Source organism: Nerophis ophidion, linkage group LG03 (assembly GCF_033978795.1).
Source record: "Nerophis ophidion isolate RoL-2023_Sa linkage group LG03, RoL_Noph_v1.0, whole genome shotgun sequence".
NCBI classification, from domain to species: Eukaryota; Metazoa; Chordata; class Actinopteri; order Syngnathiformes; family Syngnathidae; genus Nerophis; species Nerophis ophidion.
Genome location: NC_084613.1, coordinates 40,948,631 through 40,974,170, shown reverse-complemented (window position 1 = coordinate 40,974,170; position 25,540 = coordinate 40,948,631). Strand labels below are relative to the sequence as shown.

Below are 25,540 nucleotides of genomic sequence, written 5' to 3'. Positions count from 1 at the left end.
CACTATAAAATTATTATTTATAATAATGTATTTATTGTACATTTATAATTATTTATTATTAGGGATTTATGTGAACAATTGTCGATTTGTGGTGTTTGCTTCCCTTTATTTGACAGTCAACATTTCTATCAATTACTAAACAAATCACTTGTAGATGATCGATCAACATTTTTAAACCAGAAAAGTTATTTATTTCATTTTACATTGCATTTAAAACTAAACAACATAATTTTGTTCAAAATTATACACAGTTCCATCATGGACATGTAGTGTCATCTTATAAAATAGAACCAAGCTCTGAAAGAGTAGGATACCAGCCCGGCATTAAATTACTCCATGATTCCCCGTGAATATACATAAAAGTGATATAGCGCCGTATGTTATTTTGATTCTTTATGAAAGAAAAAAAAACAACATACCTTTTCAAAGTGAGTTTCTATTTTGTGGACAATAAGACAGAGTGTTCCTGTATACGTAATGCCTGAGAAGCTGCTTTGAGTCACAGCAGAATGACAAGATGCCCACTCTTAATGTACCCAACATAATGTAAAATTAGGAGATAGATGGTGTGCGTGATAGTTTGTCATTGCAAAGGGAATAAAGGATGTCCAGCTCAAAGCAGTTCAATTTAGCGTAAACATTGGTAGCTTATGAAATGGCTTACAACCATTTTAGACAAGAAATGGTTGTTTATACTAAATGTTTAGTAAACACAATATTGCACTATCAGGAGAGGGAAAAAAAACAAGGAGCATTAAGTAGTCTGAAGGCCAGCACCTGGGAAGACGGCCCCTGGATCAAACTCATATCTGATAGGTGTTGATGAGAGATCAACTCTCCTCGAGAGGGCCTCACACACCAGACAGTGATGACAGTGCAGAAGAGCACCCATGTGGCCAACATACCATAGTGCACCTAACAGCAATGGGCACAGCCCATAAAAAAGGCAAACCGTTGTGTTGGAGTCTTGACCCATTTCAAGAAGTGATACACAATTAACATTCATCGCCATGAAAAGCATGACAAAAATCTCAATAGAAAAGTGATCTATAATCATTTTGCGACTGGACTGCTGGAGAGGATTGCTGACCAGTTCCTGTGTAAAAAGCAGCTGTAGTAGACATTGTTGTGTTATTAACAGAATGATCCTTATTTACATATTTGTTAAGACTTACATTCTTTTGACTAATCCGAGTCCCGTGGGAGCTCTGGCACAAATGTAGGAAGCTCGCTGAAGAATAGGAAGTCCTTTCATTTGTATTTGTAAAGGTGGTCCTGTTCTAAGGTTGTGCTGCAAAATCCCAGTTCAAAGTGTATGATTGCATCCTCGTCCTGTCTTTTACACCTCCACTGTCAGTGTGTGAATCACATGTGCATACCGAGCCAACAATATGGTTAACATTCCAACACTAGAAGGCAGAAACTGGTAAGACGTCCATTTTGATGACTCTCGTTGCAGGCAGACTGACGTTGATGTTTTGCCATCTTTGCATCTTCTTTGCTGTGCTTTCAGTAATGACAGGGCATCAAATGGTGGCCTTGTCACTGTAGAAAGGCGTGACGTGAAACATGTAGCAGTGTGTGCACACCCTCACGGGCTTCATCTGGCCATAACGTGGCAATGGAGCCGAGTTGGAGGAGCAGCGAGAGCAAAAGATCTGAGAGAATGACACGCAACGTACGTCAGGCATTTTTTTTGATCAACACATACTAACGGTATTCACTTGTGTGTTTATCATACTTTCCCACAGCTCCTGCAGTGATGCTTCCGGCGGATGACAGTGAAAGGAGCTTTGCAGGCGATGCAGAAATTGCACACTTCATCTGGAACCCAGTCTGGAGGGTCTACACACAGGCAACACCACAATGAGCCTTGACAACTTCACAAAAAGCCTAATGTGTTTTATCTTGATTATTAAGATGTGCAGCGACGCCTGCCTTTTTACAAGGCTGTCCTCCGAAGTGGTGAGCATATATGCCTAGCATGGCGGGCTCAACGAGCTAGGGGCAGCATTGGGGATTGAAGTGGAAAAGTCACACCTTCAAAAGCGACTGCTTTAGCACCTCTTCGCTCAAAAGTAGAGCAAACAAATGAGGGAGATTATGGATTTCTTACATTTGGTGCACATAAACAGGTTCTACAGACACATATCACTGCTAGAACATAATTCAAAAGTCACTTTAGCATAGTTAATAACAAACATTTTGCATAGTTAACAACAATCATTTAGCACAGTCAACAACAAACATTTAGCACAGTGGTATTCAGGGTTGCTTTTAAGATGGGTAGCAAAGCCTGATTTTTTAAAATTTTGTAAAACTGTCTTTCGTGATGTGCTGGCTGTATACATGGGGCTGGATCAAATTGCTAGCTGTTTTTTGGGGAACTCCAAACTCTAAAAGCGACTGCATGAGTGCCCCAAGAGTGAGATGACATATTCTCACATATAAGAACATGTTAGAACATCATTCGAAAATCTATTTTGCATTGCCATATTTAAATAGTCATCACAATGAGGCTTGGCGCCCTCACTAAATGTGCTCCTGAGCAAAAATTACAGACAAATATTTGACAGTGCCACAGGCTTAATGTTAAGATGTGTAGCAAAGCCTGCATTTTTTCTTTTTAAAGCAAAGCTTTCCTCTGTGAAGTGGGGGCTATATACATGGAGCGGACTTATATAGCTAGGAGTGGATCAGTGGAGATAACAGGTGAAGGAGATTTTTCCTTAATGACATCATAAAAACTCATAATTTAAAAAAGATACCACAGATGAGATTTTTCTTACATTTGGTGTTTGTAATGTAAAGTTTGCGTATTTGTGGGCATGCTGACCTTCAAAGTGTCCTTCCCGGGCCTTGGCAGCCAATTCTGATGAGGAAATGGTCTCCTGACAGAGGGCACAGTCTTCAAGTACAGCACTTCGCACAACAGGACCTGCTGGGTGTCAGTGAAAAACAGACTTAAAACCGAGCTGTGCTTCAATAATTGTTCAACCCCCCCCCACAATTTTTGATCCCCACCTTTCTTTTGGTTACCATTGTCTCCCTGCTCACACTTGGTCGCCATGACCTCAAACAGCGTTTTCAGGATGCTGCGTAGGTCGCTGGCGTAGTTAGTTTGCAGCTGATCAGCAACGCCTGAATCACATAACACATGACAACAAGGGTGATACACATCAGAACAGGCGCAGGACCTTACCTGATATACAAACAAAGAGGCGGTGAATGAGGTCACTGCTGCTGTGGAAGCGTGAACGTATCTTATTGCGGGCGGCCACCTTTGCATCTTGCAGGGCAAGCTGGATCTCCTCATGGTCCAGGTCCTCTGACATGCCTGAGCTTGGAGTGAGGCTGCTGACAGGGCTGAAGTAAGTGATGGAAGAAAGACGTTGTTTAAATCCCCTTAGTGTCCTTAGATTACTCACACCAATCATCCATTTTTTTACTGAGTGAAGATGTTGAGATTTAAGACAACAAAGACAACGGAATATCACAGATGAAAAATAAAATAATTTCTTCCTTGTATTAAAAAAAATACATCATTTGTTAACATGACTGTAAATTTCGTTAGTGGGAGCTCTAGTGCTTGCGTTCAAAATGTTTTGAATGACATTCTAGCATAAATGTAATGCAGAATTCTTAAATTTGTTATAGGAGCAAGAAATACCCTCCAATATTCTTAGGATTTGTTTTAAACCAAAATTATCACCAGAGTATACCTTGCAAAATAAACCAAACATTTTTTGCAGGATTGATAAAGAAGGTGAGAAACAATATTGAATTCAAGAGAGAATTCATTGCAAAGAACAAAGTTAGCATGCGTGTGAATCTTTATGCCCCTTCCCTGCCATTGCCAACAAGAGTCTTCATTAAGGGATGGCGTGGAGCACTGGAAGGGTGGCCGTGCGCAACCTGAGGGTCCCTGGTTCAATCCCCACCTAGTACCAACCTCGTCACGTCCGTTGTGTCCTGAGCAAGACACATCACCCTTGCTCCTGATGGGTGCTGGTTAGCGCCTTGCATGGCAGCTCCCTCCATCAGAGTGTGAATGTGTGTGTGAATGGGTAAATGTGGAAGTAGTGTCAAAGCGCTTTGAGTACCTTGAAGGTAAAAAAGTACTATACAAGTACAACCCGTTTATCATTTATCTATCATTCATTAATGTTAAAAGTGATGTTGAATGTTCATTTATCCACTTAATTTGTCATTTACATTTATTTTGCATTTTTTATAAAAGTATTCTCTTTCAAATGTGTATTATTTGTTAGTGAAAAAATTGCTTTGGTTTTTGTAGGATTTGATCTATGTCGGACCTTTTGAAACGTGCTGATATGGCTAAACACCCGAAAGTCACAGTGTTTTTTGTTTTTTTTTGCATTTAGCTGTGTGATATATTTCAAGTCGATAAAACTTTTTGGATCAAGCTTTGGGGTTTAAATACCAGCATATGTGGTTTATTTGCCAGAAATATAATAGCAATGCAAGCCTCTAGGTGTGTATGTATTGAGCACATTTTCACCCTTTTGTGTGCAGTGGTTTCAGAGTAGAAACATTTTCTTCCACAAACAAATACACACAGTCATTTGGGAACAACTATGCTGCTCATAGTTACCTTGGAGTGCAAGCACTGCTGGATAGACTACATGTGGTGACCGACACACTGTCACAGTCACTACCTGACATAGAACTGAGAGGGGAGTTGTGAAAGCTGAAACAACAAAACAAAAGGAGAAAAATAAAGAAAATATTAGAAAAATACTATATCACAAAAATGGTGAAACTAAAAAGGAGAAATAATGACAATAGAACAGTAAATGATTTAGCTGTATGATGAAATAGGGCAAAATAGGCTATGTATAAAATGCATGACAATAAAATACTGTAAGAGTCAGATTTACCTGGAGCCCTTCCTGCTCTCCTCTTTGGTGCTCCTCTTGGGTTCTTTAACTCCTTGCCTATCTATTTCGGCCTCTATGTTTTCAGTCGTCTCCTGATGGTTGCATGAGAAGTCTTTATCACTTTGGCAGTTGCCACAGTCCTGATTGTGACTCTCCAGCTGAGGGATGCCCAACAGGCACTTCTCACAGAGCTCAGGTCTTCCTTCCTCTTCCAGGGGCTCATTTATGGAGCGGGAGGAAGCGGTAGACAGCTGGCAGAGTTCTCCTCTACTGAGGGGCTCACGGCCTCGAGGGGGCAGCCGGCAAGCAGATGATTGGATGAAAGACCCGGGGGCTGCGGTCTTGCAGTGTTTATCAGCTCCAAAAGCGAGGCCTAACCCAAGCCCCGCTGTCTCAGAGGTGAAAGTGTCATCGTGAGCATCTTCACAGCTCCCGCAACAAACACATGAGTTAAGTAGGCAGTGAGTGGCCACCAGGGGGCCGCAGGGTTCAATCTCTGAGGGAGATGGCCGCTGAAGCAGCAGCTTGTCCACTGCCAGCTCTGTCAAGCTCGGGGAGCGGGGGTTGAAAATGACAGTGGCCGACAGCTTCATCCCACCCATACGATGGGCAATGACTTCCGCGGTTTCACTCATATTGCCCTCTAGGCCCACCTCCCAGCCATTGGTATAGGGCAAAGGTGCTGAGCTGGGGGCAGAGGTGCACGGTGGGCGCATTGCAGTGAGACAGTGTGTGTTTTTGCTGCATGGCTGTAGAAATGGTGGCTCTGAAGGTGCCTCAGAGTGCCAACCATTGCCGAATGAGTCAGCCCTCTGACCTGGACTACGTTGGAAAGAAGGAGCAGACATTGGCGCTTTAGAAGGCAAAGCAATACTACTCTGAACATCTCTTGAGATGCTGGTGATTCTGTCTCCTGCTGCATCCACATCTTCCATGAAGAAGACTCTGTCTTCTTCCTCTAAATAGATTCCTGTGCTTCCTCGGCACCTCAGCACCCTGATAGGGGAAGCCTCAATGCTGGAAGCTCCACTGGCGCCGCCTGCCTCTCCTCTGTTGGGACGGTGTGCTGGGGACTGACCCTGGCTCGGAGGCGACAGCAGAGTGGACATTTCATCTCCTACACGGTACACCATCATGTTGAGCTGCTCCAGTTCTTCCTCGTCATACTGCATGGAACAAGCAAGTTCAGCTTCCTCTGCCTCCTCACACAGCAGGCCGTGCTCCTGCTCCCCTTTCTCAGATTCCACTTCCTCCCAGCCCTTTTCCACTTCTGCAAACTCCTCCTTCTGGCTGGGGCAGACAAAAACAGCCAAATGATTGTCATCACTTGGCCCCTTGGAGGTGTCATTTGTGGGGCTGCTGGAGGATTGATTCTCTTCAACAGGTGCTGGTGCGGTCTTTGTGGCCTGTCCGGGGCCTGTGGCCAACTCGCCGTCCTGAGAGATGCAGAGGTTCCTCTCAAGCATTACCAGCTCTTCGTCAGTCAGAGTCTGCAGCAGGTCTCTGGAAAAGGCATCAAAAGCTAGCTTTAACGTATTTTCTTGGCTAAAACGCCAGATTTTGTCGTGACATATTGATCGTAGGTATCACCTGATTTTCTTCAGTAAAGAACGAAAAGGCCGAAAGAGCTCTGATATGTCCTCCCCTCTCCGGTCTAGGTTGAGAGGTCCCTCTGTGTACACAACCAGCCCGCTAAAAATAGATAAAAACTTCTAAATGAGGACTGGAAAGAGGAGAGAGGCCGGAACCCTGGAGAAGACGGGCAACACTTACCATACAATGGCTAGTCTGGGAATTGTAAACATCAGTGCAGGCTCATAGTCATCAATCATGTCTTGTGTGAGGTAGCCCAGCTTCAGCGCCCTGGGACAAAAGGAAACACAGCACAAATATTATTACTACTTTGTCGACACAACACAGATTATGTTTCCGATAAAGTATGTTTATAAAAATCACCTTTCCACCGTCTCACAGAAGAGCACGATGACCTCCTGCTGTACATAGTATTCTTTGGGGGACTTGACAGGCACCATGGCTGACACATAGCTAAAACACAAGTTTTCATTAGCAAGCAAAAAGATATTTACTGCTGAATCAAATGTGTGTTGTCTAAAGGATAGCATTTGTGAATTACTATTGGTGCTGCAGCCGCCAAGGAAGGTCTGCTCCTAATTTACCTGAGTTCAAACTCAGCAAAAAGGCTGTCGAAATGTCGCAGTGCGTCCCTCATGCGGTCTGTATAAAAGTTGAGGTCGCGCAGGGCCTGGTCTCTGGTGATGTTGCGCACCTCCTCCAAGCTTTGAGTCAAGTCCTTCGCCAGGGGTCTCATTGCTATACTTTCAATCTCCCTGTTCATGATGATGGAGCCTGCAGCCAAACACTGCACAAGACAACAAACAGTATTTTTACATCTTCATGCAGGGTTGTTTGTCTCCAGGCTGGTGCGGAGGGAATATTGTACCTCTGCTCCAAACCACAGCTGCCCTGCCAAGTTGTCATGACGAATCTCCTCGGGGAACTTAACAGAGAAGTCTCTGTTGGCTCGGTCGCAGGGGATACATTCATCCATGATCTGATTGATAATGTTGAGCACATTGTCCTGTAAAGCCGCAGAGTGACAAAACCAAATTGAATGGACATAACATGAGTGTCACGGTAATGACACCTATTTCCCCAAGAGATCCAAAGCAGCCTTCGGAGATCCTCGGTTGGGAAATGAATGAAACGACTTTGACAAGTTTTACATCATTGGGGTTGCTACCCTTCAATAAAAATCTTAAACTGAGGCCTATAATTCAAGCTGTGAAAAAGTGTCACACACCGCAAAAGCTAATAAAGAGTTTATGTGCCGCTGGCATGTACAAGAGCCATAACAGTGACCTACAATGAGCTTTTCACTCAACTGTGGCTGCACTGTGCACTGTAATCTTGTCAGGCGCAGCATTGCGTCTTTCTCTGCACGTGCAGTGGAGGAAGGTTAAAAAACTTTGAGAGGGAAGGCATGGCCGTTGCTTCCTTCACAGCTTTGAGGTGTTGGCGTGTCTGTGAGCCTCTGGTAGCAAGGGACATTGGTGATAATCATCTCGCGTACAAGCTGCAAATCATCAAGAGTGGTGAGGTACATACTTTTGATGACAGCACCAGACAGAAAATCTTTTCTGCCATTCTTTTTTCAGCTTCTATCTAACTGAGACCCTGCTTGTCTTTGAACCTTCCTCTCCACCTTTATTTGGTGTATGCCATACAGTGCATCGGGAAAGTATTTACAGCGCTTTACTTTTGACAAATTTTGTTATGTCACAGCCTTATTTCATAATTGAATAAATCAATTGTTTTGTTCTTTACATTTTACAGACAATACCCCATAATGAAAATATATTTTAAATTTTACAGCAAATTTATTCAAATAAAAAAATAAAACAACAACAAAAATCACATGTATATAATCATTCACAACCTTTGCTCTATACTTTGTTCATGCACCTTTGGCAGAAATTACAGCTTCAAGTATTTTTGAATAAGATGTCACAAGCTTGGCACACCTACAGTATCTTTGGACAGTTTCGCCCTCTTTTCCCAATTCTCTTTGTAGTACCCCTCAAACTCCATCAGGTTGAATGGAAAGTGTTGGTTTTCATCCAGGATGTCTCTACACATTGCCGCATTCATCTTAGTCTAGTAAGGGAGGTGACCAAGAACCCGATGGTCACTCTGTCAGAGCCAAAGCATTCCTCCGTGGAAAAAGGAGAACCTTCCAGAAAGACAACCAACTCTGCATCAATCAACCAATCAGACCTGTATGGTATAGTGGCAAGACAGAAGCCATTTCTTACAAAAAAGTTTGCCAAAAAACAAAATTCTCTGGTTTGATTACACAAGGACTGAACTCTTTCGTGTGAATACCATTTATTGATTGATTGAAATGTTTATTAGTAGATTACACAGTACAGTACATACTCTGTACAATTGACTACTAAATGGTAACACACGAATAAGTTTTTGAACTTGTCTAAGTCAGGTTCCACGTTAATCAATTCATGGTAAATTCAGGCATCTTGTTTGGAGGAAACAGGGCACCACTTATCACCAGGCCAATATCATCCCTACAGTGAAGCATGGTGGTGGAAGCATTATGTTGTGGGAATGTTTTTTTGCGACAGGAACTGGGAGATGAATCAGGATAGAGACAAAGATGAATGCAGCAATATACAGAGACATCCTGAATGAAAACCACTCTCAATCTACCTGATGGAGCTTGAGAGGTGCTGCAAAGAGGAAAACTGCGCAAACATAGGTGTGCCAAGCTTGTGATAACATTTTCAAAGAGACTTCAGACTGTAATAGCTGCCAAATCAATACTTTGTTGATGGTGGATCAACAAAGTATTGAGAAAAGGGTTTGAATATTTATGTACATGTGATTTTTTTTGTTTTTTATTTTAAATAAATTTGCAAAACATTTAAAAAAAATTTTTTCACATCGTCATTATGGGGTATTGTCTATGAAATTTGGAAGACAAAAATACATTAATCAAATTTTGTAATAAGGCTGCAACATAACAAAATGTGAAAAATGTGAAGCACTGAGAATACTTCCCGGATGCACTGTATAATTAAATCCCTGTCAATCTAAAACAAACAAACAAACAAACAAACAAACACACACACGCACACGCACACACAAACACACACACACACACACACACACACACACACACACACACACACACACACACACACACACACACACACACACACACACACACACACACACACACACACACACACACACACACACACACACACACACACAGTTGGACCACTCAGGCAGACAAAACATGAGCAACATGCCAGAAACCCCCAGAGACGAACATGAATAGCAGCTGATAGTGATAGTGGCAGCCTGATATTCTTGGGTTCGCGCAATGTGGCATGTCAATGGCGCCAATGGAAACACAACATGAAACATTCCAGAAACCAAGTGGTACATTAGCTAAGGGAGGAGCTAAAGAGAACAGTTGGGGATGAAGCAGTGACCTTATTAAGTCCTGCCTGGTGTGCAGGTGGTGTTAGGGGGGCTGCTGAAGCACAACAGGCAACATGCTGACCTCCCAAAACCACATGAAGTTAACCCAGCATGATGCAGCATGACATCCGTCACTCATCCACGGCCCTCTAAGCTGTTCTCAGCCATGATCGCACAATGAATACTTTAGTTTCTGTATCATCATTATGTGTATCTGAGCCACTAAATGTAATGCAATACAACAATGAACTTAGGGAAATATGTGAGTGATGCACAAAAAACCGTCTTGTTCCAGCCTTACTTTCATCAAAAGGTCCCATTGTAAATAGTCTTTCTCTAAAGATTAACAAACCACAACAAGACTAAGCTTTTTGTTAAGAAGAGCATATGTTTTTCTGTCTTCAAAGACTCCTATACATTCATAAAAACTCTGTACTTAACTGCACATTATCAGCCGACATGCTTCATGTAGGAATTTGGCCTACATAAGGTAACAATGAGATCATCACACTCGTTTTTAGACTGTAGCAGACAGTGTCTATTTTGAGCTTGTAGGCCAAAAACCAAAGTCACAGCAACATGTTGCCTCGGAAGACTCTATAATACATGGACTGATGGATCGGTGTCAAATCAAGCTGATGGTTGTCTTTATGTAGAAGTGTTTCCCAAAAACTGGCAACTCAATTGTGGTTGTGTGTGGGCGTGGACAAGAGTGTGGAGATGGCACGGCCGGTTCAGTGTCAAAATGACATCATCATATAATTTGCTTAATTGGCTATGACGCATGCATTAAAAAAAATATATTTTTTAGAGACAAAACTTTGTTAATAGTATGACTATATATATATATTTTTGCTGTATTATATATTGTTGCTCTATTTTTCAATTGTTGCTGTTTATTTTATGACTACAATGTAATGCAGGCGACACGTTGTACATGCCTGGTTTATTTGCATGTATTATTCTGCTCTCCCTGAATGTTGGCATTTAGTTTGTAGATAGGTAAACGGTCCTTTAAATCAGGGATTTTTAACCTTTTTGACCTCAGGGCCCCACTTTTCTAAGAAAGAGGGGTCCAGGGCCCACTCATATATTAACACTAAATTAGTAATTTTACTTTTGATTTTAAACATACTCAATAATTATATCAAATTATATGAAACCATGTGTTAATCACAAATATTACTATCAAGGCTTTGGTCGGACTGATTACACAAATGAATAAATGATAAATGGGTTGTACTTGTATAGCGCTTTTCTACCTTCAAGGTACTCAAAGCGCTTTGACACTACTTCCACATTTACCCATTCACACACACATTCACACACTGATGGAGGGAGCTGCCATGCAAGGCGCCAAGGAGGAGCCATCAGGAGCAAGGGTGAAGTGTCTTGCTCAGGACACAACGGACGTGACGAGGTTGGTACTAGGTGGGATTTGAACCAGGGACACTCGGGTTGCGCACGGCCACTCTCCCATTGCGCCACGCCGTCCCTACTAATCAAATATACTGCAAAAGAAGGGACTTATAAAAACTCATGAAAAATAAATGTACATACAATTACACAGTGCTAAAATAAATGAATTCTAACTTAGATAAAAATCAGTAATACATGTTTTTTGAATAAACCGTCAATAAAATGTAAGTGCAAACAAAAAACAGCATCACCAATTAAGTCATCATTTTCACACTTGACTACAACTTCTCTATGACTTTTGTGCCAGACTTCTTCAGTTTGTTTGATACAGTCAAGTATAGAGAGAGTATGGCCAAACCGGTTTCAGGTAATTCAATGATTGGTCAAAAAGCACTCACGTGAGTACAGGACTACTGATTTCTACCTACTTTGCTCTGTGTTTGCGGCGCTTCCTCAGTCGTTTTTCCACATGAATTATGGAAAGATTTTACATCGCTTTCCCCGCAACCCAGAAAGAAGACACGTATAGGAAGTAGAGGTTCCCTGTCAATGCTGGGAGTCACCAACTATCAATCAATCAATCAATCAATCAATCAATGTTTATTTATATAGCCCTAAATCACTAGTGTCTGAAAGGGCTGCACAAACCACTACGACATCCTCGATAGGCCCACATAAGGGCAAGGAAAACTCACACCCAGTGGGACGTCGGTGACAATGACCCAGTGGGACGTCGGTGACAATGATGACTATGAGAACCTTGGGGAGGAGGAAAGCAATGGATGTCGAGCGGGTCTAACATGATACTGTGAAAGTTCAATCCATAATGGATCCAACACAGTCGCGAGAGTCCAGTCCAAAGCGGATCCACCACAGCAGCGAGAGTCCCGTTCACAGCGGAGCCAGCAGGAAACCATCCCAAGCGGAGGCGGATCAGCAGCGCAGAGATGTCCCCAGCCAATACACAGGCAAGCAGTACATGGACCCCCTCCACAAGGGAGAGTGGGACATAGGAGAAAAAGAAAAGAAACGGCAGATCAACTGGTCTAAAAAGGGAGTCTATTTAAAGGCTGGAGTATACAAATGAGTTTTAAGGTGAGACTTGAATGCTTCTACTGTGGTGGCATCTCGAACTTTTACCGGGAGGGCATTCCAGAGTACTGGAGCCCGAAATGAAAAAGCTCTATAGCCCGCAGACTTTTTTAGGGCTTTGGGAATCACTAATAAGCCGGAGTCCTTTGAACTCAGATTTCTTGCCGGGACATATGGTACAATACAATCGGCAAGATAGGATGGAGCTAGACCGTGTAGTATTTTATACGTAAGTAGTAAAACCTTAAAGTCACATCTTAAGTGCACAGGAAGCCAGTGCAGGTGAGCCAGTACAGGAGTAATGTAATCAAACTTTCTTGTTCTTGTCAAAAGTCTAGCAGCCGCATTTTGTACCAACTGTAATCTTTTAATGCTAGACATGGGGAGACCCGAAAATAATACGTTACAGTAGTCGAGGCGAGACGTAACAAACGCATGGATAATGATCTCAGCGTCTTTAGTGGACAGAATGGAGCAAATTTTATCGATGTTACGGAGATGAAAGAAGGCCGTTTTAGTAACGCTTTTAATGTGTGCCTCAAAGGAGAGAGTTGGGTCGAAGATAATACCCAGATTCTTTACCGTGTCGCCTTGTTTAATTGTTTGGTTGTCAAATGTTAGAGTTGTATTATTAAATAGAGTTCGGTGTCTAGCAGGACCGATAATCAGCATTTCCGTTTTTTTGGCGTTGAGTTGCAAAAAGTTAGCGGACATCCATTGTTTAATTTCATTAAGACACGCCTCCAGCTGACTACAATCCAGCGTGTTGGTCAGCTTTAGGGCCATGTAGAGTTGGGTGTCATCAGCATAACAGTGAAAGCTAACACCGTATTTGCGTATGATGTCACCTAGCGGCAGCATGTAGATGCTGAAGAGTGCAGGGCCAAGGACCGAACCCTGGGGAACTCCACACGTTACCTTAACGTAGTCCGAGGTCACATTGTTATGGGAGACACACTGCATCCTATTAGTAAAATAAGAGTTAAACCAAGACAGGGCTAAGTCTGACATACCAATTCGTGTTTTGATACGTTCTAATAAAATATTATGATCGACGGTATCGAAAGCAGCACTAAGATCGAGGAGCAGCAACATAGATGACGCATCAGAATCCATCGTTAGCAATAGATCATTAGTCATTTTTGCGAGGGCTGTCTCCGTGGAGTGATTTGCCCTGAAACCGGATTGAAAGGTTTCACATAGATTGTTAGACGCTAAGTGTTCATTTAACTGCTCCGCAACAATTTTTTCGAGGATTTTTGAAATAAAGGGTAGGTGAGACACCGGTCGGTAGTTTACCATGAGGTCAGGATCGAGGTTAGGTCTTTTAAGAAGAGGATGAATAACCGCTTTTTTGAATGCTAGGGGAACAGTGCCCGAGGAAAGTGATAAGTTTATAATATTTAGCACTGATGGACCTAATAATACAAAAAGCTCCTTGATCAGTTTCCCAGGAAGAGGGTCAAGTAAACATGTTGTTTGTTTTATTCCATTTACACGTTGTAACAATTCCTCTAATGTTATTTCCTCAAAACGAGAGAAACTATTTTGGAGGGCAGTATCCGCCGTATATACAATCGTATCAGTGTTAATAGAACCCAGTTGTAACTGGGACGCATTGTCTTTAATCTCCTTTCTAATGACTTCAATTTTCTTACTAAAGAATTGCATAAAGTCATCAGCTGAGTGGGTGGAGCTACTGGAAGGAGTCCCTTGTTGGGTTAGCGATGCTACCGTACTAAACAAAAATTTAGGATCGTTTTTGTTACGGTAGATGAGATTTGAGTAATATTTAGCTTTAGCTAAGGTAAGCATGCGTTTATAAGTTATTAAACTATCACTCAATGCTTGATGGTGCACCTCAAGTTTAGTCGTGCGCCATTTGCGTTCCAGCTTTCTACATAATAATTTCTGAGCTCTAGTTTCTTCTGTAAACCACGGGGTACGCTTTTTTGGAGCCTTTTTTAACTTTAGCGGTGCTATGTTATCAATGGTTTCGCGCAGGGCGTCATTAAAGTTGTTAGTGAGGTTATCAATAGAGCCCATATATTTTGGGAATGGTGCCATTACCGAGGGCAGTAGGTCAGCAAGAGTTGTCGTTGTGGCCGTATTAATGTTGCGGCTGCTATAGCAGTTATTATTATTATTAGTTTGACGAACATGCGTCTGAACCTCGAATTTTATAAGTTGATGATCGGACAATACTTTAGTATACGGGAGTATCGTAACTTTGGAAACGGTGATACCCCTGACTAGCACTAGGTCTATCGTATTACCGTTGCGATGCGTGGGTTCATTTATTATTTCTGTGAGACCACAGCTATCAATTATAGTCTGGAGCGCTACGCACGGTGGGTCCGATGGGGTATTCATATGGATATTAAAGTCCCCCATTATGATTATATTATCGGCGTGTGTCACTAGATCAGCAACAAACTCTGAGAATTCATTGATAAAGTCCGAATAGAGCCCCGGGGGGCGGTAGATAACAGCCAGGTGTAGAGGCAGCGGTGTGACAAACCTCATAGTAAGCACCTCAAACGATTTATATTTATTATTTATGTTAGGACTAAGGTTAAAGTTTTCGTTGTATATTAGTGCGACCCCTCCCACCCCTTTTAAGAGGACGGGCAATATGCGCATGTATAAAGTTAGGAGGACATGCCTCATTTAGCGCAAAAAAGTCGTTTGGTTTAAGCCAGGTTTCGCTGAGACCGATGACGTTAAGATTGTTGTCTCTGATGATATCATTAACTAACAACGTTTTGGGAGACAATGATCTTATGTTTAAAAAACCTACATTATAGGTATTGGGCTGTTTTAGGGAATTTTTGATCAAATTATCCGTAGTAGCAATATTAATAATGTTGTGTTTATTATGCCCAGTGCATTTAGTATAATTACGACCATATCTAGGAATAGATACGACCGGAATTTTCCGATTGTTTGATTGTTGCTTTGATAAACTGCACGCATCATAGTTTGCCCACTCAGTAGAACGCATGTTCCGATTGTTTGTTTGTTGCTTTGATAAACTGCACGCATCATAGTTTGCCACCTCAGTAAAACACATGTCCAACTCTGAAACAATCAAAGCAGAAAAAAACTTGTTCTAATTTAACTGACTCCTTACCCAGACCAGTAGTCTCACATCTTCCATTTAAATCCGGCTTCAGGATGGAGGGAAGTGGTGTTCTGTGGGGATTAGCCTTCTGCTTTGTTTTTAGCCCCGCTCGACATCCGCGTTTCCGATCACACCGCTGGCGTCTGCTCCGTAGACGGCCCCAGCTGCTACTATACTCCCCTGCTTCACAGGCCGCTGGATGTAGCCGCCGAAGTATTCCCATGCTAGTTAGCACATCTAGCAAGCACGCGTCTATCAGTCCAAAACGGCCCGATATGTCCACATCCAGAAGTGTCTGGCGGTCGTACGTGATCACGGAGTGACCACAATGTGAGCCGACCATGAAGTTTGCAGAATTGTCCGGTATTTCTGCCAAACGTTCCATCTTTAGCAAGAGCTCCGCGATGTTGCAGCCCGTCCGAAGTAAACACACAACACAACATCTGAATTTTTTTCAGGAGAGAACGCACAGAAGCTAATACAAATAATAAAAGAAAAAAATGAACAGATTTAAGAGACGGATTGACAAAAACAGACTATCTTTGAATCTCAGTAGAACTAAAATAATGCTATTTGGTAGCAGTAGAAGACAACGTCAAACACAATAACATATAGACATTGAAAGATTAAAAAAAAACACGTTTTAGGTGTAATGATACATGAAAAATTAACTGGAAATCTCATATGAAAAATATACAACATAAAGTGGCAACCAATATGTCAAATTAACAAAGCCAAATATTTTATGAACCAAGAATCACTGCATACTCTCGACTGCACGCCAGTGTTACCAAATCTAGTTATTATGCAGAACTATGGGGAAATAACTAAAAAGTACACTTATTCACTTACCATGTTTACAAAAAAGAAAGATCAGTTAGAATAATACATGAGTAAAACATACAGTTACCACAGTTGACATACTTCACACAAAAGACATTAATTTCTGTGTGATTGTTAGTCCAAAGCTGGTGAAGGCAAAAATAAGTTTTATTATTTTTCTCGTTTTGTGTATTTTTTTTACATTTATTGTACCGTCGGGTGCATGTTAGAGAGGTCGCTGGTCACTAAACACTGAATGAATGTAGCAGCAATGTGTGTCAAATACGGCTGCATAGTTATACTTTCACGAAATAAAAGCTTGTTTTTTGTAAGTTCATGAGCTGGAGTATATGTTTAGAACTATATATAGACCTGTTATTTTGGTTTATTTCGTCAGAAAAACTAACATCAAAACAACAGCAATTGAATGCATTTGGGCATAGCCACACACGTTCTTGGTCGCAAAGATGGCACCTGTTTTTTAGTTGGCCATACTCTCTTTATACAGGGCTCTCTTTATCCAGGGCTCTAGCTTGATATTGTCATTTGTGCCACAAGTGGTGGAAAAGTGTATTACAGCCGAGTACCGCTGCAGCCCATACGGACCGCAACTGAGAAACAGATATTTTTTGGCAACACTCTAGAAAGTGTTTACGGCCCAACAATGGGTCACGGACCTATTGTTAAGAAACACTGCTTTAAATTATAGATTAAAAAAATTCCAACTTTAAGTTGTTTATTGATAATTTCCACAATGATGTTAGTGTAGAACTAAGCACACAGTAGAAAGTACATTAATCCAGTGCACATATATGTTGCAATCATGTAGAATTGACAATACAATTTAGTATAAACTGAATAAAGCAATGCAGATATACAGGATAAATGTTGGATTTTATGCTGTTAGCTTAATGCTAATTTACAATGGACGAGCCCATGACAGGCTAACAAAAATTCGCAATGCGATCGTTTCAAACTTGCACAAATGTTTAACAAATGAGATTTTAACGCAACAAAATTTACATGAAACAGCAAATACATTTCTGTTTAAAGGCATATAGTCGCCAATATCTGTATATGTGTGCATGCATGTATGAAAGTGCTGAATAGCAGCGCAACCCTGCTGCTCAACTCTAAAACTCCAAATTAAAAACATAGCATAGCATATATATCAACTGTAAATTGAACTACTACCTTCCTTATTGCGACCCGCCGCAAGTATATGAATGTAGGGCAAACACTATATACATCAAAAGCTTGGATTGTTTTTAATAGTGAGCACTTTGATCCATGCTGAAGTGTGGTACTTATCTCTGCGGCAGGCACAATTGAAAGAGGTGGATCAGAGTCTGGCATGTCTGCCTGAGCACAAGCATTCTGTCAAAATATTCTTACCATCCGGACAGTTTTTAGTGATAGCCACCACTGTGCACAATATAAATAAAGTAATAAACAACTAGATATAACAACTGGAAAAAAGTCAGGAAGGTTGCAGTGGTATATTATAAAATGACGGCACACGCAAACGTGCTGTTGTGTGTGCAACACGCCTTCTGCAGGAAAGACTTACCTGGCAAGAGCGGAACTGGTTGACCAGTAGTGTACATCTTTGAGGGTCTTTTCTGCCGTCGAGACTGTCTAGCTCGGCGGCCACCTGGTTCAACTCATCGTCGGCGTAAAAGAACTGGGCCAGAAGCTGCGGGTCTGTTCTCTGCACAGAATCATAAATGATTTTTAACAATTACAATTGCTGTCTAAATAAACACTGTACTACTACCAGGTCCAATACATATTTCTTACTGGCGTTGATGTATTTTTCATCACATTACTCTTGTGAGTCCCCATTGAAAGACTCAATGCTCACCATTTATCAGTAAATTTACACATCAGCTGCAGACTAGTAAAGCAAATACATTTAAATATAACTAGGTATATGGGACATGCTACTCCCCCACTTGCCATACAAACCCTACACGAGTGATTCTCAAACTGTGGTACAGTACGTAGGTTACATCTTGTGGTACGCCAAAGAAGTCCATCCATCCATCCATCATCTTCCGCTTATCCGATGTCGGGTCGCGGGGGCAGCAGCCTAAGCAGGGAAGCCCAGACTTCCCTCTCCCCAGCCACTTCGTCTAGCTCTTCCCGGGGGATCCCGAGGCGTTCCTAGGCCAGCCGGGAAACATAGTCTTCCCAACATGTCCTGGGTCTTCCTCGTGGTTTCCTACCGGTTGGACGTGCCCTAAACACCTCCCTAGGGAGGCGTTGGGGTTGCATCCTGACCAGATGCCCGAGCCACCTCATCTGGCTCCTCTCGATGTGGAAGAGCAGCGGCTTTACTTTGAGCTCCTCCCAGATGGCAGAGCTTTTCACTTTATCTCTAAGGGAGAACCCTGCCACCCGGCGGAGGAAACTCATTTCGGCCGCTTGTACCTGTGATCTTATCCTTTCGGTCATGACCCAAAGCTCATGACCATAGGTGAGGATGGGAACGTAGATCGACCGGTAAATTGAGAGCTTTGCCTTCCGGCTCAGCTCCTTCTTCACCACAACGGATCGATACAACGTCCGCATTACTGAAGACGCCGCACCGATCCGCCTGTCTATCTCACGATCCACTCTTCCCCCACTCGTGAACAAGACTCCTAGGTACTCTAAAATCTCCACTTGAGGCAGGGTTTCCTCCCCAACCCGGAGATGGCACTCCACCCTTTATCGGGCGAGAACCATGGACTCGGACTTGGAGGTGCTGATTCTCATTTCGGTCGCTTCACACTTGGCTGCGAACCGATCCAGTGAGAGCTGAAGATCCTGACCAGATGAAGCCATCAGGACCACATCATCTGCAAAAAGCAGAGACCTTATCCCGCGGCCACCAAACCGGAACCCCTCAACGCCTTGACTGCGCCTCGAAATTCTGTCCATAAAAGTTATGAACAGAATCGGTGACAAAGGACAGCCTTGACGGAGTCCAACCCTCACTGGAAACGTGTCCGACTTACTGCCAGCGATGCGGACCAAGCTCTGACACTGGAGCGGACCGCCACAATAAGACAGTCCGGTAACCCATACTCTCTGAGCAGTCCCCACAAGACTTCGCGAGGGACACGGTCGAATGCCTTCTCCAAGTCCACAAAGCACATGTAGACTGGTTGGGCAAACTCCCATGCACCCTCAAGAACCCTGTCGAGAGTATAGAGCTGGTCCACAGTTCCACGACCAGGACGAAAACCACACTGTTCCTCCTGAATCCGAGGTCCGACTATCCGGCGTAGCCTCCTCTCCAGTACACCTGAATAAACCTTACCGGGAAGGCTGAGGAGTGTGATCCCACGATAGTTGGAACACACCCTCCGCCCCCTTCTTAAAGAGAGGGACCACCAACCCGGTCTGCCAATCCAGAGGTACCGCCCCCGATGTCCACACAATGTTGCAGAGTCTTGTCAACCAAGACAGCCCCACAGTATCCAGAGCCTTAAGGAACTCCGGGCGGATCTCATCCACCCCCGGGGCCTTGCCGCCGAGGAGCTTTTTAACTACCTCAGCAACCTCAGCCCCAGAAATAGGAAAACCCACCACGGATTCACCAGGCACCGCTTCCTCAAAGGAAGACGTGTTGGTGGGATTTAGGAGGTCTTCGAAGTATTCCCTCCACCGATCCACAACATCCGCAGTCGAAGTCAGCAGAACACCATCCGCACCATACACTGTGTTGATAGTGCACTGCTTCCCCTTCCTGAGGCCGGTGTATGGTGGTCCAGAATCGCTTCGAAGCCGTCCGGAATTCGTTTTCCATGGCTTCCCCGAACTCTTCCCATGGCCGAGTTTTTGCCTCCGCGCCCGCTAAAGCTGCACACCGCTTGGTCCGTCGGTACCCGTCCACTGCCTCCGGAGTCCTATGAGCCAAAAGAACCCGATAGGACTCCTTCTTCAGCTTAACGGCATCCCTCACTGCTGGTGTCCACCAACGGGTTCTGGGATTACCGCCACGACAGGCACCAACAACCTTGAGGCCACAGCTCCAATCAGCCGCCTCGACAATAGAGGTTCAGAACATGGTCCACTCGGACTCAATGTCCCGCACCTCCTTCGTGACATGTTCAAAGTTCTTCCGGAGGTGGGAATTGAAACTCTCTCTGACAGGAGACTCTGCCAGACATTCCCAGCAGACCCTCACAATGCGCTTGGGCCTGCCAGGTCTGTCCAGCATCCTCCCCCACCATCGCAACCAATTCACCACCAGGTGGTGATCGGTAGAAAGCTCCGCCCCTCTCTTCACCAAAAAATCCAAAACATGAGGCCGCAAATCCGATGACACAACTACAAAGTCGATCATGGAACTGCGGCCTAGGGTGTCCTGGTGCCAAGTGCACATATGGACACCCTTATGTTTGAACATGGTGTTTTTTATGGACAATCCATGACGAGCACAAAAGTCCAATAACAAAACACCACTCAGGTTCAGATCGGGGCGGCCATTCTTCCCTATCACACCTCTCCAGGTTTCACTGTCGTTGCCAACATGAGCTTTAAAGTCCCCAAACAGGACAAGGGAATCACCCGGGGGAGCACTTTCCAGTACTCCCGAGTGTATCCAAAAAGGGTGGGTACTCTAAACTGCTGTTTGGTGCGTAAACACAAACAACAGTCCTGACCCGCCAAAAAAGTCTGTGACTATATAATGTGTATGGAGTCTTATTGTTGATAATCGTGCATTGTGTGTAATGTTACAGTGGCCAAAAATATTAAATATACTGTCTATCTGTTGGCCCTGCCATTAGATGGTGACTTGTCCGGGGTGTGCCCTGCCTACCACCCGAGTGGTGTTGGCATAGGATCCAGCGGTCCCCGTGATCACAAAAGGGACAAGCGGTAGAAAATGGATGAATGGATGGATACTTGTTACATAAAACCTCCGTCTTGTTTTTAATAAGTACATAGACCTAATACACTAATGTATGTTAATGTTCGTCATTATGGTGGTCCACAGAGAGCCAAGTGTTTTCTGAAGTGGTACTTGGTGAGAATATATATGAAATATAGGATATATGAATCTATTTATTTTGAGTTTAGGAGAAGAGTAAATTACATGTTTAGTATTCATAGTGACAAGGAGAGTTAATAAATGGTTTAATACAATGAAAACTCCCAGAAGAGAAGGCGTAATTAGTGAGCATGACCCTCATAGACCATGTGTGTTATTCATTATCTCCCACCGTGCACTGGATGTGTGGGACAACAGCACCGTGGAGCGAATCACGCTTCAACTGAGTGAAAAATCATGACACACACAATATGGCTGCAAAATAATATTAATTACTTGTGCTCAAATATGAAACAAGAAAGCATGTTTGAGGGAATATCAAAGTGTTTATAAAATTTTGACTGCGAAAGACAACCCATGCACACGTAAACACAATGCAGGGAGGGTTCTCACAGATCAAAAGGTTAATGGATTTAAAAGCTGCGACCACATGCCGACATACATCATCACTCACCGCAAGGACCCAAATGCACAGGAACTCAGGCACTAAAAGGGCAGCATGACTAGGCAGACTGGTAGAAGGGAGACTACCCTTTTTGTCCTTCATGTACTGGAAGTGTTTTTTATGGCATCACACTGAACATTAGTATTAAAAGAGAAATCTCTCACAGGTGCCTTTCCATCGTGTTTGCAGCGCTTCCTGTTGCGTGATACGCTCCCATGTGGACCTTCGCTTCTCCCTGAATATGATACATGGCGCTGTTCCCCTCACTCGTGCTCATTAATAATGAAAAACAGCAAGGAGGGAACACAAGGATATAAGCTGCAGCAGAGATGCCTGTCGCATCACTACTGTGCAGAAAAATAAACGTTTCGGACATTTTACAAAGACTTTTCATAGGATTGAGATACAGTAGAACAATTTGAATTGTAATAGCTATGTATTGTAACTATTTAAATGCAAAATTAATTGAAATAATATATGTATTATCTGGATTTGAAATTATGAAATTATTTTGCATATATACTCTTTCAATGAGAAAAGCAGACATCAGGGGAAGCGGACGGGCTTTTGACTTGACTCAACACTTGACATCTATACAGTGTCTTTGACACAATTGACCACATAATGTAGGATGCAGTAAATGAGACTTTTTCCAATGCAAAAGTGATATAATTCAATTTCAAACATCAGAGACATATACGCCAATGTTCAGCCAGACAGAAAGAAGGTGGTTGAAGCAGATGCCACCCTTAAGCCTCCTCCTGCTGAATTCCTCATAGAAGAGAGAACATTCCTGCAGTACTGCATCATGGGAGAAAATATTCAAGATGTGCTAGATCCCTCCAAGACAGGCACGATATTCAAGCTGCTTCATCTCCAGACTTTGTATAGCATGAAATGATGATTAATGTAATGTTAAAAACAGGCTTGATGGCTTGTCTCTTTTAAAAAAACAAGACATGATGACTTGTCTCTTCTGTCTTTAGTGTGATGATAATCCACCAAGCAGTACAGGTTTTGAACAGTATGATAGTTGTCTTCTTTGCATTTGAAACCAACATCCATCTGTTTTGTACAAAAGGCCACGTACTATGAATTTTAAATGCAAAATGACATTTATCGTCACTCTTTGTTTGTGTCACAATCTAAATTATTATTATTAGGGCTGTCAACATTAACGCACTAACGCATGTGATTAATAAAAAAATTGTGTAATCATACATTAATGAAGATTAATCACATTCAGCTTAAGGCTTAACCTGGAAGACGCCCACATTGTCTGAGGTGTGATGACAGACAACCAATTTTGCTTTAAAACCGAACTTTGGATAAAACTGAAGTAACCTGTTGGTATTGCAGTGACAAAAAGTTTAAAATACCATCTTAAAGCAAAACACGTACTCGAGTATGGCACCGCTAGCATGAATGCTACATTGACGACAACAGAGGCAAATCAATATCCAATATGGAATTTGAGACCTTTAGCAATCCATCCATCCATCCATTTTCTACCGCTTGTCCCTTTTGGGGTCGCTGGACCCTGTAATGGAAGAAAAAAATCTGGAATTGGAGAATAATATATAACTGGATATTAATTTTTTTCTCCCAAATCAAGAATAATTGTTTTTATTATACAGATGAACAGTATAATAAGAGCATTGAATCCGACAACAAACTGTCAATTATTAATTTCAACAGCAGAAGATTATACCCAAACCTACAAACATCAAACATTTTTTGGATCAATTCAACGATTCATTCAAAGTGATCGCCATCTCAGAGACTTGGATTAAAGATAAGAAAGGAACAGCCTTTGATCTACAAGGATATGAAAAAAACTACATTAACAGAACCAACAAGAATGGAGGAGGAGTGGCTGTGTATGTGATGAAGGACTTGAAGTACCGTGTGGTAAAAAACATGTCATTGACGATTGATGATATTTTGGAATGTATAACCATTGAAATATGTAACGGAAAGAGCGAAAACATACTAATCAGCTGTATATAAAGGAGACCATAGTCAGACATTGAAATATTTGAGGACTGGATTAGGGCAACATTCACTGAAATCAACCATCAAATGTTTTTTTTTAAGTGGTGACTTCAACATTGACCTCTTGAACCCCAAAATGTCATGACCCACTACTCGGATCATGGCATATTCTGGTTTTGTATATCACATCCTGTTTGTTATTTGACTTCCTTAGTTCCTGGTGGCACTTACCCTTTTGTTCCGTTGCCTAATTACGTATTTGTGTCACCTGTCTTGTAATTGTCACGCGCACCTGCCTTTTGATTACCTCCCTATTTAAGCCTGCCTTTGTTCGTCATTCACTCATGCAGTGTAAACTTGCTTTCTATGCAACAGGTGACGACGCTATCCCCTGACGTGGTAAATATCTTTTGTACTTGTTAGCCTCCACGCTATTCCTTTGTTTGTACCTAGCTCACATGCTAGCGCTTTCTGTTCTTTCTAGCTCCCATGCTAGTTATTTTTGTTTTGTCTATTATACCTATGTACAAGTCTTTTTGTTTTTAGTCTATTTTTGTAGTTGTAAATAAATCATCATCCTTACCTTCACGCTGTGTCCATTCCGCATTGCATCCACGAGAGAACGCAACCACACCACGATGCCAGCAAAGCGTCACAGTACACTGCGAGCACAGAGACTTTCTCTCGCATCGGAGATCGAGTACTTCGATGAGTTTACGGGGAAAATAATCTAAGTGTCACACCTGGGTGAAGTATTGTCTGGGTTTTGTTTGGTTTCATGTTGTCTTGTCATTTCCTGTTTTATTTTGAAAGGTTAACTCTCCCTCTCGTTTCAGGTCACTTGCCCTTCCTCCTGTTTCACTGGTCTGATGTCTCTCTTGATTGCCTGATTGTGCCCACCTGTGTCACCCTCCCTCATGTGTATAAATGTCTGGTCTTCCTCTTGTCTTGTGCCAGAGTATATCGTCTCGCTACGTGCCTCCAGCCTTGTCACCAGCCTTGAACCAAGTTTGGCTAAGTATTGCCTTGCCTTATTTATTGATTTCTTTGTTTCCTCTGAGAAAGAGTGATTTTGTTTGTTAAAGTTTTTGGTCAAGAATTTTGTCTCTAATTTCAGTGCTTTGCCTTCTTTTTTCCCCTCCTCTTGGAGCGCTTTAGTTTGTAGTTTTTCTCAGCTTTTTATAGCGCACTTTCTGTTAAAAGTTTCTTGTCTCCTCTGCGTGAGTGATTTACCTTTTTTTAGTTATTCATAGATTGTTGTTCTTTTGTTAGAAGATTTGTGTGTAATTTTGCTATTGCCTTTTTCCTCCCTATGGAGTGATTATCTGTTTATTGCGTTTTGCCTATATCTTTTGTTATCATAGATTCCATAGCCGCTTTGCTTTAATCACTCTGTTCAAAGAGATTTCAAAGAAAACTGTTAAATAAAGCCTGTGTCAATGGTCCCCCTTCTGCACCTGAGTCCTCATTCTCGCCAAGGTTTAACACTAAGGGAGTCAGGCTGGGACATTCCACGGTGCGCCGGGTGGGGAGATGATCTGGGGGCTTGGAGGTCTCCTAGTCCCGCTGGACTCCACTTTGCTCGGTAATGTTCCCTCTTGCCCGACTCGCACTCAACAGCAAAGGCGGAAGTCGCAGAGGAAGACGTCGGCTCGCGATAGAGACGTGCTAGC

The 25,540-nt window shown here is 42.6% G+C and overlaps 1 protein-coding gene across 4 annotated transcripts in view; it reads right to left on the bottom strand.

Moving 5' to 3' along the window:
* Nucleotides 1-164: 164 nt before the first annotated feature.
* zfyve28 (zinc finger, FYVE domain containing 28) overlaps nt 165-25,540 on the bottom strand; it is a 118,585-nt gene continuing 93,209 nt past the window's right edge. For 3 of the 4 annotated variants that reach the window (XM_061895223.1, XM_061895225.1, XM_061895226.1), the window contains 13 exons: nt 17,954-18,094; nt 7,363-7,500; nt 7,079-7,281; nt 6,858-6,947; nt 6,675-6,764; nt 6,492-6,593; nt 4,902-6,404; nt 4,616-4,711; nt 3,203-3,366; nt 3,025-3,141; nt 2,837-2,941; nt 1,742-1,845; nt 165-1,658 (listed from right to left, as the gene is read on the bottom strand). In XM_061895223.1, the coding sequence (XP_061751207.1) occupies nt 1,527-1,658; nt 1,742-1,845; nt 2,837-2,941; nt 3,025-3,141; nt 3,203-3,366; nt 4,616-4,711; nt 4,902-6,404; nt 6,492-6,593; nt 6,675-6,764; nt 6,858-6,947; nt 7,079-7,281; nt 7,363-7,500; nt 17,954-18,094 (2,985 nt within the window). In that variant the 3' untranslated portion in view covers nt 165-1,526. The remainder of the gene's footprint in view (nt 1,659-1,741; nt 1,846-2,836; nt 2,942-3,024; nt 3,142-3,202; nt 3,367-4,615; nt 4,712-4,901; nt 6,405-6,491; nt 6,594-6,674; nt 6,765-6,857; nt 6,948-7,078; nt 7,282-7,362; nt 7,501-17,953; nt 18,095-25,540) is intronic. The other variant, XM_061895224.1, reaches the window with a different exon arrangement.